Genomic DNA, 17,714 nt, shown 5'->3' with positions numbered 1-17,714 from the left:
CTGCAATAAACCAGATCTCAGCAAGTCAAAGACCACCTCTGCACGCAGGAGGGTCATCACGAGGCACAGGCTTTCACAGCACCCGTGCTGCCACAGCTTACCTGAAGGAATTACACTTTTTTTCCTATCTGAGCATGTCAGACATATTCATTTTCTAGCCTAAGGATGAGTTTAAGAGCCACTGTTTTACCCAAAGCCTTGCAAATTCTTCCTGGAGCCTCTTGACAACCGTACATTTTATCTGGTGCATAGTCCAATGCAATTTAGTGTTTTTTTCAACAGTCCAAATCCCCTATAAAGTCTATTTCAGCAATTACAGGTTCATCTCTTTGAAAGCTAAGGCATCACTATCTTTTACTTGGCTCCACGTAGGCAACGTTATTTCCCTACAGGAAAACATGTATTAGTTGTTCGCTATTAATGCAAAGTCCTTGAAGAGTATTTTGATTTTACCAGTTCTTTAGGGGAATCAGCAGCTCTTCATAAATCATTTTGCTTCCAAACAAGTTTTAGCTTCACATCTGTGCACCTTCAGAGTCTGTAACCGTTAGCTTTAGGAAGAAACAAAATGCAATTTTCACGATGAGCTCAGGAAATTCAAGGTTTTGGCACCTGGTCTTCATTGTATATTGGGCAATAAATACCTAGTTAAGGCAGCAATAAGGTAAAAAGGCATTACAGTTTGTACTACACCACCTTCCCACTAGACTTAAAAGATGGGAGCAATAGAATGGGAAAAAGGCAAGAACATTTAAAGCGTTTACAAAATTACAAGGTGACAATTCAGGTATTTTAATGTGTACGAAGTAATTCAAAAACATATTTTAGCTTTGTTTTCAAAGAGGAAGCTGCTTTTGAATTGCTATCCCTAGCTATTTGGTACAGAGGGGTTTTTTATTGTTATCGTTTTCCACCACATAGATAACACAGATGCTCTGGCACTCAGCTCTCGGGACCAGATCCTCAGCTGCTTCAGAGCGGCACAATTCACCGCCCTGCAACAGGACACATATGGGGCAGAGAAAGAAGGTGCCCCAAAGCCATTTTACCATCAGAAAGGAGCGTTGCTCAGGAAAGAGGGACAGATATCCACAACTCCCTGCCGGACTTGAATGTCTCTTGCAGCTCTGAGCGTCCAAATATTTCTGCTACCGCTGCCGTTTTCAAAGCTCTCAGGCTGGTACCCAGCACGGGGGCATCCTCCTGTCACCAACACGTTGGTGGGGACAGGAACCACACGGACATTTCCCACCGGGAAGTGCCACAAGCACAGCTGTGCACCTCTAGTAGGTAGCAGGAGGCAAGCCAAACACAGCTCTGTGTTCAGATTCCAGCAGTGGGAACGCAAAGACCCTCCCATTTTGCATCTTTCCTGATTCTGTGTTTCACTGAAATTTTACACTACGTTCAGTTATTAAGAGGTCTATGAAAAGAGTGCGGAGTAAAAATGAGAAGCATCTTTCATAGTAAGAGGCACGACTGGTTATCAGGATGAAGTGTTGGCAGTCGCAGTGACCTACCATCTTAACACAAACCCTTGGTGTAAGGCATCTGGTTTCTCCCTGGCGTCAGGACGCTGCCCCAGACAGCACGGCTCAGCACACGGAGGGAATTCGCTTCTCTGGACGCGGCCAGGTTAACACCACACCTGCAACTGCTCCCCCGCGCAGGCAGAGGCACTGCACAACTGCAGCGTGTGGATCACACCCTCCTTGCCAGAGGTTAAGAAGCTCAAAGCTCTCAAATACAAAGCTGGCATGACATCCACTCCTCGCGTTTCATGCTTCTGCCGTTATCCTCGTCCACAGAGCCCAAGCAACAGTTTAACCGAGTGCCACCAGCTCTGCAGCTCCCCTGCAGCACTCACAGCGATTCGCATCAGCTTTTGCACCACAGCTCCCCATCCTCCACTGGGGATCGGGAGCAGCCAGCAGCAAAGCTGACCCGTTTACTTGCTTCCCTGAAAAAGAACACATCTTCCTGATTGTAACACGGGTTAAAATAATGCTTAAGAACAAAAAAAAAAACTTACTCTTCCCCAGTGAGTGTCCCCCTAACATAAGAAATTCAGTACTCAGTTAGAAAAGCAATTAATGCTTTCTGATTTTTCAGAATCACACTGAAGCCAAACGCACCCCATAGGATTCACCTCCCTGTGTACATCAATGGAAACTGAGAAAAAAAACCAAAAACAAATCACCAGAGGAACTAAATCTTTTTCTTATTATTTATTTAGTGTAGAGGCTCAACTTTACACTGAAGAGTTTCCAGATAGGAACCAGGGATTTAACCATTTCTCATTCAAAGAGCAAGAGGCCCAACAACATCCTCAAGCTGCAGCAAAGCTGAGCCTTCCTCAGTTTAGCACCAGTGAGAACTCCCCAAGTGACCCCAGATCTGCATCCCTGCGTGCCACACAGGGCTGCCTGTGGTCGTGGGAGCAGTCAAAAGGAACTGCTTGCTCGCCGTCATCCTCCCAGGTTACAGCAGGCACGCCACGGCTGGTCAGCACCTTCACGCGCGACGGTCTACGTGGCATTTTGAGAGCTGGTGCATTGTTAGAATGTAGAAACCCTTGCAGAAATCTGCTCAGTCTAATGTTACTGCCTCAAGGCAACAGGAAGATGGAAATCCTCTGAGCGAGACAGCCCCATACAGTTATCTTCTAATTTTTGTATCAGGCTTTAATTATGAATTGGTCTTATTTAGCCTCCCAGGATTTGCTGTTGCTTCCCTGTAGTTAGCTGTGGGTTTAGTCCCCTTGCGATGAAGCCATAGTAGCAGTCCTTAGGATGATAACAGCACGTTTTCCCCTAGATCATAGAATGGTTTGGGTCAGAAGGGACCTTTAAAAGTCACCGAGTCCAAGCCCCTGCCATGAGCAGGGACATCTTCAACCAGATCAGGTCGCTCAGAGCCCCGTCCAGCCGGACCTGGAATGTTTCCAGGGATGGGGCATCTCCCACCTCGCTGGGCAACCTGGGCCAGTGCCTCACCACCCTCAGCATAAGAGATTTCTCCCTTATATCTAGTCTAAATCTATTATTTTAGTTTAACAGACCTTCCTCTTCTGGTTGACATACCTGTAGAAGCCCTTCCTATTATTCTTTGCATCCCTTGCCAAGCTCGGCTCCAGCTGCACCCTGGCCTTCCTGACCCCATCCCTACACAAGCAGGCAGCGTCCCTATGCTCTTCCCAGGATGTCTGTCCCTGCTTCCACTGCCTGCACAGTGGATGTAGGTATTAACCCTGCTTTAACTCACGTTTTCACATTTACTTTGTGTTACTTATCAAGTATTCTTCCAAGTTTCATTAAATTAGTTTCAGATCATTCCTAAACCACTGTCACCAACTGACTGGCCATGTCAGCACACAGGTCAGCGCAAGTTTATCCAGACAGCTGGGGAAAAAGCCGCTGGCTGAGCTCCACGCTGTTGCTGCCAATCCGCAGCGTTATCCCCGCAGCCCTTCAGCTTTTGCCGTTAACACCCCTCACACCCCTGCTCAGCAGCCGCACGTCCCCAGAGGTTCCTCGCGGGAAGTATGACATTAAAGCTCACTGAAGGCCAAAAGCTGTGACATCAGGCATGCCTGCCTGCTTCTGGCAGCCCAGTGCTGAGCTCATGCCCGCAGGATCCATTAGATCTCTGCTTCCATCACCACAGAAACCAGAACAGGGTCCATGACAGGAAGGTACGGCCACGCTTCAGCTCAGTGAGGTACTCACCGAGGACAAGGATGAGGGGACAGTGCCCTCTTTGCCTCAGGAGGCTTTACCACCACACAGAAGCAGCACTCTACGCAGCAGGCCAGTGTCTGCGTTTGTTCCCCTTCTCTCCTCAACTCTACCCCATCTTGTTCAGTTTCATTTAATAACCAGTAGGACAAAAATAAGAAGCCAGTGGGGATTCCCAAAGTAGACACAGAGCACTTGGCTGGAAGGGATCAGCCCATTTGCCATTTCAGGCATCATCAAATCGTTCACCCGGTCAGCAACCTCACACAGAGCAGTGCAGCCTCAGCAGAGGCACTCCAGAACCAGCCAGAACAGCAGGACAGCACCCCAACACCTTTAATCCCCTTCGAGGGAATTGCAAAGCCTAACTCCAGGCCTTTGGCACACCTGACAAGTGTTTATTTGCCCAACTCTCTTCAGTCCTATGATACCACAACCTGTAAGTGGCTAGAAACCTTGGAAAATGCCAGATGAAGTCGAAGGGGTGTGTGGCTCCAACCGTATTAATTCACTTGCTTCAGAGGAAGGAAGTTCAGGCTGCACAGCACATCACACATGGGCTCCAGCAGACATCTGCCCTGCCCAATAGCTGCCACTGGCTCAGGACACTGTTTTGTCTTGTTTTGATATCAGTTGTAACTTTCCTCACAGCTTCCCACACCCTGAGGCACCAGACCTCCCAACAAGCGAGGAAGGCTCGGGCACAAAGTCTGAGGTACAGCTCTGCACCACAGACACGATGCAACATCACCATTTTCTATGTCAGAAAGAGCAGTGTGCCAGTATCTCACCCAAGCAGCTCCAGCATTACCAGCAACTGCACACCAGCAGACTGCCTGGCCGTTCACCTACCAGTCATTTTAAGTAGACCACTCTACTGCTCTGCTTGCAAGCCTGAAGGCTCAATGACATCATATAAGCGTCAGCACTCGAGACCACCTGGTTTTGTGAGGGAAAGCTGAGGACACCAGAGCAGGCTCATTTAGGCCTGTCTCCAGGGCAGCACCCACCCCTCTGGGAGGACCACGCTGAGGGACTGGAAGCCTCGTAGCCACTAGAACCTTTACAAGAGGCGAATGCACACACGTCAGTCGGGCAAGGAAACTATTTATTAAGTTGGGCTGTGCCAAGACGCTGTACATGTGTCGGGGAGGACCAAGGAAGGCCCCGGAACTTCTGGCGACAGCCTCATCCTCCTGGCGCTCAGTCCAGCTGCAAGAGAGCGAGAAAGGCGAGAGGCGTCAGCGGGAAACGGCACACCCGCCCCTCCCGCACAGCCCCGGTGCCGGCGCTCACCTTAATGAAGCCGATGTCTTTGGCGTACTGGCGGAAGCACTGCCGGCACATGTTCAGGCCGTACTTGCGGATGAGGCCGTGGCGGTTGGAGCACACGCGGCTGTGAGGGGAGAAAAGAGCAAGGCCGGTCAGGGCGGGTAATGGCGGCGCGGGGTAGGAGGGAGAGGAGGGATGGAGGGAGGCAGCTGTCGCGGCCCAGGGACCCCGAAGGGAGCCCGGGCGGCCCCCGGGGTGCGCACTGACCAGGAGCGGGAGCCCTGGCCGAACTTCCTGGGGTGGCTCCAGTAGAGCTGCTGGTGGCCCATGCTGCCTGCCGCGCGCCGAGCTGCGAGAGGAAGATGGCGGCCGGCGCATGCGCTAATCAACCCTGCCCCGCATCCCGGCCTGCACCGCGGCGCGCCCGCCCGACAGGGGCTCCCCCGCCCCTCCGCGGCGTGACGTCACGGCGGTGTGACGGCAGGAGAGGCGGCAGCGCGGGGCCAACAGCGCCGGGCGCGGTGGCGCGCGCCTGTAGTCCCAGCTACTCGGGAGGCTGAGCCCGCCGGATCGCTTGAGCCCAGGAGTTCTGGGCTGCAGTGCGCTATGCCGAGCGGGCGTCCGCGCTAAGGCCGGCATCAATATGGTGAGCCCCGGGGAGCCGGGGGACACCAGGTTGACTAAGGAGGGGTGAACCGGCCCAGGTCGGAGACGGAGCAGGTCAAAGCTCCCGTGCCGGTCAGTAGCGGGATCGCGCCTGTGAATAGCCACTGCAGCGTAGCCTGGGCAACACAGAGAGACGCGGGCTCCTTTTGGCCCCGCGCGCACCCGCCCCACGCGCCTTTTGCCCCCCGACGCCCCGACCCGACGCCCCGCGCGCTACCGCCCCCTGCTGGCGGACGCCGCCACCCGCCTTGGCTACGCATGCGCCGCTGACACAATCAAACCCTCGCGTTCACGAATTAGTTACGCTGAAAATTTTACAGCCCAACTCCTCTCCTTACAAAATGCACGTGCAAAGACACTGCTGAAGGGCCGCCCTGATCTGGGGGGGTTTTGCCCCTCCTCATCTCATTCTGCTTAATGCCGTGAAAACGGCCTCTCCGGACAGGCAGCGGGCGAGGCCGCTGCCAGCAGCAGAGATGGCAGCCGTGATGGCAGCCGTCTCTTGGCCCACCGCGGCCCCGCAGGGACCAGCCCGGTCCCTGCACGCAGAGGGGATGGTTTCCACCTGCCTTGCGCCTTCGAGCCAGGAGTTCTGTTAAATTCAGTGGTATTATTCCGATTTCTACCACACCACACCCGAGCTTAAAGCAACTCTTCCCCAATGCTGAGATTTCACTATTGGAGATTCCCAACCTGCCCTATCTCTACCAATCCACTTTTACATTGCGAATTCTTTAATTTTTCAAAGTTTTCACTTTATCGAATTTCTCCCTGTTATTTTGGTAATGAGTGTTTCATAAGGCCCCGTGTTCTCCTGTTGTTGAGAAAGTCTGAGGTACCGTTACCAGAGTAATCGGAGGATAAAGGGTGGCACTGGCATCTAAATCAACCAAATGGCAACTGCACGTCACAGCGGATGAACGTGGCTTTTTACCCAAGCTTGGTTTCTGAACGCCCGCGACTCTTGTTTCTGGTGGTGCTACCTGAGCCTCTTCCAGCAGCACACCCACCCTTCAGCCGACCCAGCCCCGCCACACTGGGGGCAGGAGGCCATCACTGAGGTGATGCTCTGTCACTGGCAGTCGTTTCTGCTGTCACTGCGCTGGGCAGAACTTCAGAGGGAGCGCTGGTACCTTTGCAAATTAACACGCAGAGGGATTCCTCGTAAACCTTCTTGTATTTCTCCGTTACATGCCACAACTGTAGAAATCGTTCAAAAGATGTGCCTGTGGTGCTGGACCTGCAGCACAGAGCCGCTCGCCCCGGTGAGCAGCCACATCCCGCCACCGAGGCCGGGCAACCCGCCTGCCCTGTTCCATGTTCCTCGCACCCTGGCCTGGGCTCCTTGCTGCTGCCAGCATGGGCAGTGTGCCACCCCCGGTGTCCCCTGGTCACCGAGGGACCTGGTCATCAGGGACCAGCGTGTCCACAGGGCTGCTCCCCCGTGACCCCTCACACCCGCCGTCCCCTCAGCTCCTCCATGTCCGCTCACACCCGCCGTCCCCGCGGTTCCCTCCGTGGCCCCTCACACCCGCTGCCGCCCTCGACGCTTCCCGCCGAGCCGAGCCGAGCCGAGCCGAGCCGAGCCGAGCCGAGCCGAGCCGAGCCGAGCCGAGCCGAGCCGAGCCGAGCCGAGCCGAGCCGAGCCGAGCCGAGCCGAGCCGAGCCGAGCCGAGCCGAGCCGAGCCGAGCCGGCCGCCTCCTCCAGGGGGCGCCGGCGCACAGCCCCGCGCTGAGGGCCCCTGGCTCGGGCTGCCCGCGGCTGCTGGTGCTGCCGGTGCCGCCGCCGCCGCCCTCCCTTCCCGCCCTGCGAGCCCTTCCGCCGGGCGGCTCCGCGCCCCCTGGCCGGCGGCGGCGGGCGGCCGGCGGGAGCCGCGGGAGCCAGGCATCGCGGCGGGCGCCTGTGCGCGGAGAGCGCGGGAGGCCCCCGGGTGGCGCCGCGCCGCCCGGCCGCCGCCGAGCGGGCCGTTGGTCGGCGGCGGGGCGGGCGGCGATGCGGCTGCAGTGCGAGGTGGAGGTGGTCAGCCGGCTCCTGCCCACCTGCGGGCTGCGGGGCCGCGGCCGCGGCACCAGGGCGCTCCTCTCGCTCGGCCGCCCGCCCGGACGGGCGCGGGGCGGCGGCGTTTACCTCATGGTGTGCACGGCGCGGGACCGGGCCGGCGCTCGCTACAAGGTGGGGACGGCGGCGCCGGGGGGAGCCGGGGCGCGGGGGGGGGGGGGGCCGGGACCGGGGCGGGTCCCCTCGTCCCGGCGCGGCTGTTGAGCGCCCGCTGTGCTCGTAGGTGCAGGAGAACATCGAGCGGTTCTTCACCCGGTTCGTGGAGGAGGGCAAGGCCACCGTGCGCCTCCGGGAGCCCGCCGTGGACGTCTGCCTCAGCAAGGTGGGTGCGGCGGCCGCGGCTGGCGGCCCGGGACACCGACGAGGAGTCGATGCCGTGCCCGTGCTCGAAACCGAGCGGCGTGTGGAGGCGGCAGGGTGGCTCGCCGGGGTCTGCTCCGCGACCGTGCTGGACGGGCCCCGGTGGGTCCCCAGGCTGTCTGCTTGGGGTCCATCGACAAGTGCCACACAGCGACTAAGTCTTGCCTCAATAGGCGTCTTTGATCTGCCACAACTTTGGCATAGGAGATGTAAGCGAGGAAGCATGAAGGAGCTTGGCTTTGTATGCCCTTATCAGGCTACAGCAAAAAGGGAAATTTAAGGGACCTCACTCCTTTTCTGCCAGGAAGGGTGGGCCCAGCTTCTTTGCTAGGCTGTGTTCTGATTCTCCCTTCTTCTGCTCCCTCTGGAGAAACAGCAGGAGCAGAAAAGTCCATTTTTCATGTTGTTCTTCGTCGCTTGTTTAGAGAGAAGCAACTTTTTTCATCTCTCTGATACAATATCTTGCTCTTTAACTGTAAATTCTATGAAACAGTTATTGCTTATAGTCTAATGAAAAAAACTGGATAATACTCTTGTCTTAGTGGACAGTGTGCCCACTGTGGTTTTCAAAGCTGGAGACACATGGTATGGATCAGCAGTACAGGCACCATCTCGCCTTAATGCTTAGCTGATACTAGGACTCACCAATGCATTTATTTACAATTCATAGGATATTTGGAAGCTGTAAAGTGTTTTTAGGAATGCTAAACTCACGAAAGAAAGAAAATCACATATTAACGTTCAATTTTTATGTTGTTATGGTTTTTTTCTGTGTTTTTCCTGATTACTGTTCCAGTAATCTTTTGTAGCCTTGTAGAAGAGGAAAGCAGGACAGCTTTTCTAAGACCTTAGAGTTAGAATGTGTAAATAAAAGCAAATAATACTGATTTTTTTGTTTGGAAAATCTCTTTGACTTTCTGTTGCAACTCTGATTCTTTGGCCTGAAGGAGATCCTTTAATAATTTCAGTGATGTCAGACTGAGCAGCCATAATTATGAGTGGTGAACTTACTCCTTCACAAGCAGAATGCTTTCTCAAAGGGCCTGTCTAAGGAGAAATGCACAGGGTGTGTTTCAACTGCAGCTGCGATGGCCACCGACAACAGTCTTGCCAGAGTGGCGTGGAGCTCGGGGCAGGCTGCAAGGTCTGCTTGAGAAACAAGGTGGATGAATCTGTACTCAGGACAGTGACTTACTGAAAAGAAAACAAATATGACCCAGCAAGAAAGAAAAAGCACTTAGTGTATTGGGAATAAGACCAGCAACTGAATATAAGCCTGAATATAGTTGTGGTAGCCCAAGATTTTGCAGAATGTGGCACAGTGCTATGGGGATCTGGAAGTACCTTGTCTGTGCAAGAGCGAAGGCTGTGGTGGTAAGGAAAGCAGCCTTAACTTGATGAAGAGAGCAGTTTGCGTTACAGGGTTAAATATAAAAGAAGTAGTGTGTGTCCAAATCCAATTTTTTCTTGTCAGAAGCAAATGTGCTCTGTATCTTGCAAAAAAGAAAACTCAGGCGTGTTGCGTTAGATCCAAAATATCTACATCCTTTACCCCGAGCATTTCTGCTGAAGTGTGAGAAGTCAAAAAGTTTGTCTTGGAGCAAAGGTAGAAAAGCAGGCCTGTTGCAAGAAGATCTACTAGTAGTATAAAATTAGAGAGGAAAGGTCTGTGTCTTAGTGCTACAAGATCTAATTTAGACCCTTTATAGGGCCTGTAAGGAAACTGTGCAACAGACATTCCTTCAGCGTGGGTAGTAATTTAGTTAAGAACTACATCTGTTGTTTGCTGTTTGATAAGATAGCCCACAACATTGTTAGACTGAAATGAAAGTCTCAACCAAATCTAATGAAACAGGAATTAGAATAATGACCAGAGTTGCTCCGAGGAGGCTAGGTCCTCGCTCCCCATTTTTAACATAAGGTTCGCCCTCATACTGTCAAGCTCCAGGAACAAATCCACTGAATTCTTCCAAAGCTAGTGATAACATATATTCCTCTTAAATGTTCCAAATCCAGAAACCCAATTTAAGATTATTGATAATTTTTCCATAGTGTTTCTGCTAGTCTTTCATAATTTCATTACAGAAAGGCTTCTTAACTCTTACAGATGGACAAAAGCTTTGTAGAAAAGAGATTTCCAGGTGTGACTATACCGATTGTGTGCAACTACCATGCAAAACCCCACTCTTTGTATTCTGCCAGGCAGTGCGATTTGCTGTGTTCAGCCACATCAGAAACTGAGAAACGTTGGGCTGGAGCATTCAACCCTGGAGCAAAAATAATAAAGTCACCGTGGGGTGGGTTTTTTTTTCCTTCAGCAAGCCTGTGCCTGCTGCATTGCACACAAAGTCTGAAATCCGTGTAATCTCTGATTGCCTTGTCATCATTCATTGAGTTCTGAAACAAGGGACTTACAAGGCATCAATGCAGATTAATCTCTTTTTCCGACACCTTTTCTGTGGCTGAGATTTCAGACTTGCGGCAGAAAATTGTGTCCTGAGCTCTTCCAGCTAATTCTTTGCTTTTTTTCTTAGATGCATCTTAGTGTTTTTCTCAACATACTCAGGGTTTCTCAACAGCAAGGTTTACAGATACTACATTGCCTTTACAAAGGTATTGTGGAGGAAATTTGTCTCAAGGATCCAGATCACAAAGTACTCTTATTTTTGAAGTTATGTGAACAGCCCATAAACTTATTCTTAATAACCTCGAACTTTTGGCTACAAGAAACAGGTATCTGTTGCATCTCATGCTTTGAGATCAAAGAAATACCGCCTGTAACTCAATTCTAATGGATAGTTATGTATTTTACTTGGTCTTCACAGATCTGGAGGACTTTTTTTCTCCTTACTTCCAAATCTAGTTAGCTATTTATTACCCTCGGAATCATGACAAAACTGTGTGTAGTTAGGGGGAGTCCCATAGCTAAATGTTTTAGTTAGATTGGCAGAGATAATGAACGTTGGTGGTCTTGGATAAAAAAGTTTTTGGCATGCAACTTCCCCATCTCTGGAGGATCTCACATCAGGAGTTAAGAGAACAGATGTGCATGGGATGCTTAAGGAGAATAATCATTTTAGGTTACTGATGTAGTCAAATATGGTTGACCTTTATTGTCTTTATTTATATCACATTAGCTTCCAGAAGTCTCCAAGATCATTGCTCTGTTGTGCTAGGTGCTTACAGCATATTATGTAAGCTAGTTCTGGACACTCTAGGCTTTGGTATAAACAAATACATTTAGGAGCAAAATTGTCTTTCAGGTACAGAAATGGGTGTCACTACGCTTGGGCAAGTTACATCTGGGAACAGAGTGCAAACCCCTCGACTCTCAGAGCCATGCCAAAACTCCAAGTTTGTCCTTTCCTCAATGAGAGATGACTTTTACTTGTATGGATGCATCATGCTTTTTGTTTTATAATTCACCTAATTCACCTTGCACATCAGCTTGAGTAGAGACTTGCTGGGAAATTTAGAAGAGAAACATTTGGTCACCCTGTTATTCATAAAACCTAATTGTATCAGTACAACATATGTATCACAGCTTCCTTGATCTCTATTTAAAATACAGGTCATCTGATACTCCATTAATTTGACTCTCTGCCCTTACTGCCATTATATTATATCCCACCTAAAGCAGTATTAGTCAGTTGTTTGCAGAAGGACTGCAAATAATTATCCTCGTTTCATGCTGGCACAACCAGAGCTGTATGTGACAAGAAGCACTTACTTAACCTGCCTTGAAGCTTCCCACCTCCCTTTATGTTAAATTTAAACTCAGCTTCCATCCTTTTCCTTCCTCGCAACTTTCAGAAACGATTGCCTCAAGTTTTAGATCTCTGATTTCCCCGCGTGTGTTTTTATAAACTGTTCCTTTATCATGTTGCAGGTTAGGAAGATCACAGTGCATCAGGCTTTTTTTCTCTGCTTTATTTTCAGCTGTGAATTCAGTGCTTTGTTCCTTTCCTGAGTAATGCCACACAGTTTGTTTGATCTAGATTATTCAGAGAGGTCGTAACTTATTCAAATTGCATGCCATTTGTTCTTAAATACTGTAAACAGCACGTCAACCTAATAAGCTGGAGTTGTTTCCCTTTCCCATTTCATGGCCCTACTGAGTTAGTATCTCCTGATACATGTACAAAACAGTTCAGAAAGTGTTAGTACAAATGAGCAGAAGAATAATGACCTTTTAATTCCACATTTGTGTTTTCCTGTAGGCAAATGCCAGCAATTTAAAGAATTTCCTTTCAGCTGTGAGACTGGCTCACCAAGGGACCGACATAGGATCTCTCCCACTCTCAGCTTTGGTACCAGCAAAGACCTCGGAAGTTGAAAAACCTAAGACAAAAATGATCATCACTTCAAGAAGGGACTATCCTCTCACCAAAAACTTTCCTTACTCCCTCGAACATCTCCAAGCCTCGTACTGCAAACTTGCTCGGATCGACATGCGTGTGCTTTGTTTGAAGAAACTCCGAAAACTAGACCTAAGTCATAATCATATTAAGCAGCTGCCAGCTACTATTGGTGACCTGATCTGTCTTCAGGAGCTTAATTTGCACGACAATCACCTGGAGTCTTTCAGTGTGGCTCTGTGCAACTCCACCCTTCAGAAATCTCTTCAGTTCTTGGACCTGAGCCAAAACAAAATTAAAGCACTTCCAATTCAGTTTTGCCAGCTGCGAGAACTCATTAATTTAAAGCTCGATGACAATGAGTTGATTAGGTTGCCATTCAAGATTGGCCAGTTAGATCATCTACACTTTCTGTCAGCAGCTCGAAACAAACTTCCTTTCTTGCCCAGTGATTTTAGGAAACTCTGTCTTGAGAACCTGGATCTCTTTGGAAATCCTTTCGAACAGCCTAATCCGCTTGTTCCCAACATACAACTGAAAATACCATTGACTTTATTAGAGTGTGCTGCAAGAGCAACCATAAATTACAGGTAAGAGTAGCATGATGGGTACACATTGCACCTACTCCGTTTCAAACCTGTCGAGTCTAAACTTTCCTGACTTGTGGGGTTTTTTTCATGTCAGTGGCTATTGCTCTTCACCTATTAAGAATCATAAGGTTAAAGTTGCTTTGAATTCCACTTGTAAAATCATCGCTTTGTTATACAGGATAACGCAGTAAATTGGTGACTTGGAAGCACTTAGAGAAAGCTGTAGATTGAAATGTTTTTATCCACAAAATGGGGGCACCGTAACGGAATATTCTTGCCCCACCATGGGAAAAGAGAATCAGTTCTACAACCCTGAACCACTCTGTCATTTTGTACTGAGGAGCTTACATTACAGTGGATTTGGTGGCACCGATCGTATTTTGTGTTGGGCTCTAGCTTGGAAAATGCCTTCAAACATGGTTGCCCTTCATCTTGTGCTCACATTAAAGTACACTAAAACTGTCTGTAATACCCATTAGCCTGGGGCTATCCCTTCCTGCGTGAGAATAGCGTGTTGGAAAAAGGTTACCTTCTACGATACAGCTCCTAATTACAGACATGCATCAGTCTGCCTCTGCTTGACATGGGACAAGCTGAGTAGTGTTAGAAAGGTACCGCGAGGTGACTTCTCAGAGGGCGAATGTCACGCTGTAGTTGGCATTACCTACTGCAGGCTTCTCCCTTATCTTAGGTTTTCCTTGAGCTGTTAATTTCCTTTGGTGTTGGAGTGAGGGTGTTCTGTCTTATGCAGAGAAGCCCAGTTCTGAGGTAACTTTAAAATTATTATTTCACCAAGTAAACATCACCCTTGCCAGGCTGCTATTTGTTATCAGTTTTCTCCCCTTCCCCCACACTGCTTACATAGCTCTGCCTGCATGCTGCTGCCTGTGATCCTTCCGGTACCAGCTGCTGCTACTCCCACCCTGTTCTGGGTGGAAAAGGGAGCAAGAAGATGGAAAAGAGTCACGGGTACAGAAAGGGGGTGAGAGACAGACTTGAAGTGTTCCTAATCTACATTCTGTTCCCATTCCTGCCTTGGGGGTGGGGAGCGCCCTGTAAACCTGGGTTAATTGCTCAGAAGTCTGTGCTAAAGGTGTCCACAGGCACGCAGGGCACACCCTTGAAATGAGCTGAGCAGTCAAATGTTCTGGTTCAAATCTTACCCACTTCTGACCTTGCTGATTTTATTGGAGTAATTAAACTCCATGTGTCTCCTTTCCCAACTTTATATAAATTGCAGTGGTTTTGATATAAATATTATTAAGGCATGCTTTTTTCTGGAGAATACAGTCCCTCAACACTGGTCAGATTTTGGTGCTCAGTTGCATTACTGGAGTACCTAAGGATCCCTAGTCATTAACACAGCCCCTGGCCCCCACGCAGCAGGCTTTAAAAAAACAGCATCACACAGAGCGAAAAAGGCTTTCTGCTCCAGGAGTCTCAGTGAGACAAGGGGCAATTAAAACAGTCTGTGATTATTAGGAGACAGCGTTGGTCAGAGTGATCTCGATTATCTTAAATGGAAAAGAAAAAGTCTAACAAGTGGGCAACAGACACTCTGTCTGACATTCACTGGAGGTGAGAATTAACAAAGAATGAGAAACAGGAGTGATGATGGACTGTAAAAACCTCGAGAAAGGAAGAAAACAGAAGGAGGGAAGACACGAAAGCAAACATTTGGAAATCAATCTTCATAGTGGCATGCTGGGCAAGTACCAGAGCTGTGATTATGCTTGTCCTGACCAGAAAAAAGGATGTCCTGAAATTGAGGTGGTGAAAAAAAACCCCACAGGAGTCTTAGCTATGTGAATGATGGTATGTAGAAAGAATTGGCAATATGTAGGTGTAGTCAGGATGTGAGTCAGTGAGACCTATTCTGTGAGTTTTGAGTGACAGCTGGGCACTGGTGATACGCACACTCTGAAGTTAACTTGACAAAGTACTTCAGTGCAATTATTTATTTTGTACCCCAAACACAATGCCACTCTGCTGCAAACTTAAAAAGAAGCAATTCTTGTTCCTGTCACTGAATGTCATTATTGACATGATGGATAAAAAAAGAGGTTTATCAAGAGAACCTTGATTTATTGTCTGCAATGTAGTACTACTGTAAAAAGGCTCATTTTATCTCTCGTTTCCTCTGGATATGGTGTTTTTATGCTACTACCACTTCTTCATGTTAGAGAGTGAGGAGTAAATTGCAGGTGCCTTATCAGGCTGGGATGAAATACAGTGATCTTCCTGGCTAATGTGAGGGAAGAGCAGATGTGTGCCCAGTTGTCTCATTATTCTTAATCTTCTTTTTAATTCTCTATCTCTCATTCTCTATCGCTGTGGTACAGGCTGTTACGATTTGTGTGGACTCCCTAGTTGTTGTTGCAGTGTCTTCTGGAGTTCAGATCCTTGGTACTTAGGGGTCAGTAACATGGTTGCATGTTTTTAGTGACTGTCTTGGAAAGTGGCGTTTAATTCCTAACCAGTCCAATATTACAAGTGGCAACATTTCAGATTTGCCTTGTCTATCATCTCGGAAAGGTGTTTCTTCCAACTGGTGCATATGGCATGTCACTGTGTTTGAGTGACATTGGTTAATTTTGTAGTGAATTCACACTTACTCCTCTTGTTCAACAGAATCCCTTATGGTTGTCATCTCCTTCCTTCTCACCTTTGTGAAGATCTGGAAGTGGCTAAAACATGCCAGTGTGGAAGTGCCTGTCTGAGCAGCTTCATTCAGATCACGGTGACCATGAATCTCCATCACGTAGCTCACACCGTGGTCCTCGTGGATAACATGGGAGGTACGGAAGCACCCATCATCTGCTACTTCTGTTCTCTAGACTGCTATTCCCAGTTCCTGGATAGGTACCTGCAGAGTAACAGGTGATCATTAACGGGCTCAAAAGCTCTGCCTGAAGTTCTGTCCAGTGACGGAGGAGCCTGAAATTGTTTTCTGCCTGTTACCCACACATGCTGTCATAGGGCTTTTGCTGCAGATAGCAAATGTCAGTCCTGCAGTGAGGGGGCACTGTCAGCCTTATCCGGTGGCCTGACTCTGTTCCTCCAGTGCTAGAATCTCTCTTTGGTTGGAATAAAAAGCGATGCTTAGTTCAAATTAATCTTCCTTAAAATGTATTTTGCTTTCTTTTTCCTATTACTGTGACTTTTTTCGGAGTATCACAACAATTTTCTTTGTTTTGTGGCATAAGTGGTCTCTTGTTGCTAGAAGGAAGGTGAGCATGTATCAAACTGCTTTGCTTGCTTACACTTGAGGCTCTGAACTCTGGCTACAGAAGACAGCTGCGTTGACTTTATCACTGGACTGGACTCTTCCTGACTTGTTTACTGTAGAGCAACTTGGTAGGCTGCTATGAGAAGAAATTACGGTGTGAGCAGTTCAAAACTGGTCATGTAATTCCAGGTGCTTCTTTTTAAAAAGTTCTGTTACAGCATTCTCACTTCAAGCAGGGACCAGCATTGCTGGTTTTTTACCAGAGCAAATGTTTTTGGTTTTATCTCTTTGTTATACAAGAAATGTGTTTTCTAAATATGTGACCTAAACTTTGTTTCTCAACTCTCACATTTTAAAGATTAGTGAATTGTTCACTGTGTGTCAACTTATTAAATTTTGAAATCCTTCTATGTACATGTGAATTCTGTTTTCTCTAATGAGTTTTTCATCCAGTGTATTCTAGGGATTAGCTCCCAGCCTTTTTCCTGGTGAAGATACCAACATACTTGAGAGTATCCGCACCCTTATTTCATGTCTTGTCAGCTGGTCCCTGGCTGGGGTATTGAAACAGCATGGAACGAAAGTCCCTTGAGAAGTCTTTAGGCATCCACGCCCTGGAACACATGATGGCTTGGAGGGAGCATGTTACGCTGTTATTTTTGAAGTGGTATTGACTGCCCAGGAGTGAATTACACATTTTGCATCTCTTTGGGTCATAGAAAAACACATCACTGTGGCAATTATATGTAGTTTCAATGGGAAAACCAGACATCTGTAGTTACTGAGTGCAGAACTGATCTAGACTGGGCTTCAAGGGACAGCTAGGTACCATGTACAGCGTGAAGAGCAGCCTGAAAGGCAGGAGCAGGCTTTGGAAGAAGGTACTGGCTTGCGGGTATGACTTAACGTCTCCTACCTGAGTACAACCTTCATCCACGTTGTAAAAATAATCAAACTCTTCACTAATCCGAGACATTCACAGCAGAAATAAATACTGAAGCACTTGTGCTGAAGGGCTTTGCTCTGACAAGGCTAAGAGACACATTTTCCTGAGGAAGAGGAACCTTTATTCTAGAAATATTGAGTGTCATTGAAACTTTCTGCTAATGTCAAAATAACTTGACTGTGTTCTCTTCGTACAGTATTTGTAAAGCAGTAACTTTTACGCAACTACAGGAAGATTGGGATGAATCATTCCTTCTATGTTGCTCTTCAGCTACAGAGATCTTGTGAAGGAGGAAGCCAAGTGTGCCTGTTTACCTCAACACTGATCTTTGGAGAGCACTGCAGAGCTAACCCTGGGAGGTTTTAAATAGTCATGTGCTAATGCTGTTGTAAAGGGAGAGAGAGCTCGTCCTGATTGCAGCAGCCTGAAGATTACTCATTTGGAAAAATACCTTTTAGGTGGAGTGCATGATTAAGAGGAGGGAAGTGGAGCAGACA

General features: G+C 48.5%; 2 protein-coding genes across 2 annotated transcripts; one reads left to right on the top strand and one right to left on the bottom strand.

The window, feature by feature from the left end:
* Nucleotides 1-4,828: 4,828 nt before the first annotated feature.
* On the bottom strand, nt 4,829-5,433 carry RPS29 (ribosomal protein S29). Its single transcript, XM_072864476.1, has 3 exons — nt 5,277-5,433; nt 5,034-5,133; nt 4,829-4,949 (listed from the first exon to the last, which is right to left on the bottom strand). Exons 1-3 carry the CDS (start codon nt 5,336-5,338, stop codon nt 4,941-4,943), a joined length of 171 nt encoding a protein of 56 aa, XP_072720577.1. The 5' UTR covers nt 5,339-5,433; the 3' UTR covers nt 4,829-4,940.
* A 1,965-nt stretch (nt 5,434-7,398) lies between these two features.
* On the top strand, nt 7,399-16,681 carry LRR1 (leucine rich repeat protein 1). Its single transcript, XM_072864613.1, has 4 exons — nt 7,399-7,848; nt 7,958-8,056; nt 12,315-13,042; nt 15,674-16,681. Exons 1-4 carry the CDS (start codon nt 7,669-7,671, stop codon nt 15,924-15,926), a joined length of 1,260 nt encoding a protein of 419 aa, XP_072720714.1. The 5' UTR covers nt 7,399-7,668; the 3' UTR covers nt 15,927-16,681.
* The last annotated feature ends 1,033 nt before the right edge of the window (nt 16,682-17,714 follow it).

This window comes from Ciconia boyciana, chromosome 6 (genome assembly GCF_034638445.1).
Source record: "Ciconia boyciana chromosome 6, ASM3463844v1, whole genome shotgun sequence".
In the NCBI taxonomy this organism is placed as follows: domain Eukaryota; kingdom Metazoa; phylum Chordata; class Aves; order Ciconiiformes; family Ciconiidae; genus Ciconia; species Ciconia boyciana.
The sequence above is the reverse complement of the archived record's forward strand: the minus strand, read 5'-3'. Positions and strand labels throughout refer to the sequence as shown.

What these genes read in the sequence shown, in the direction of transcription:
- RPS29 (XM_072864476.1), bottom strand. Translation starts at nt 5,338, where the DNA reads ATGGGCCACCAGCAGCTCTACTGGAGCCACCCCAGGAAGTTCGGCCAG. An exon ending in GGCCAGGGCTCCCGCTCCTG is followed by an intron (nt 5,134 to 5,276) that starts GTCAGTGCGCAC and finishes CTCCCCTCACAG; the next exon opens with CCGCGTGTGCTCCAACCGCC.
- LRR1 (XM_072864613.1), top strand. Translation starts at nt 7,669, where the DNA reads ATGCGGCTGCAGTGCGAGGTGGAGGTGGTCAGCCGGCTCCTGCCCACC. An exon ending in TGGACGTCTGCCTCAGCAAG is followed by an intron (nt 8,057 to 12,314) that starts GTGGGTGCGGCG and finishes GTTTTCCTGTAG; the next exon opens with GCAAATGCCAGCAATTTAAA. An exon ending in AGAGCAACCATAAATTACAG is followed by an intron (nt 13,043 to 15,673) that starts GTAAGAGTAGCA and finishes CTTGTTCAACAG; the next exon opens with AATCCCTTATGGTTGTCATC.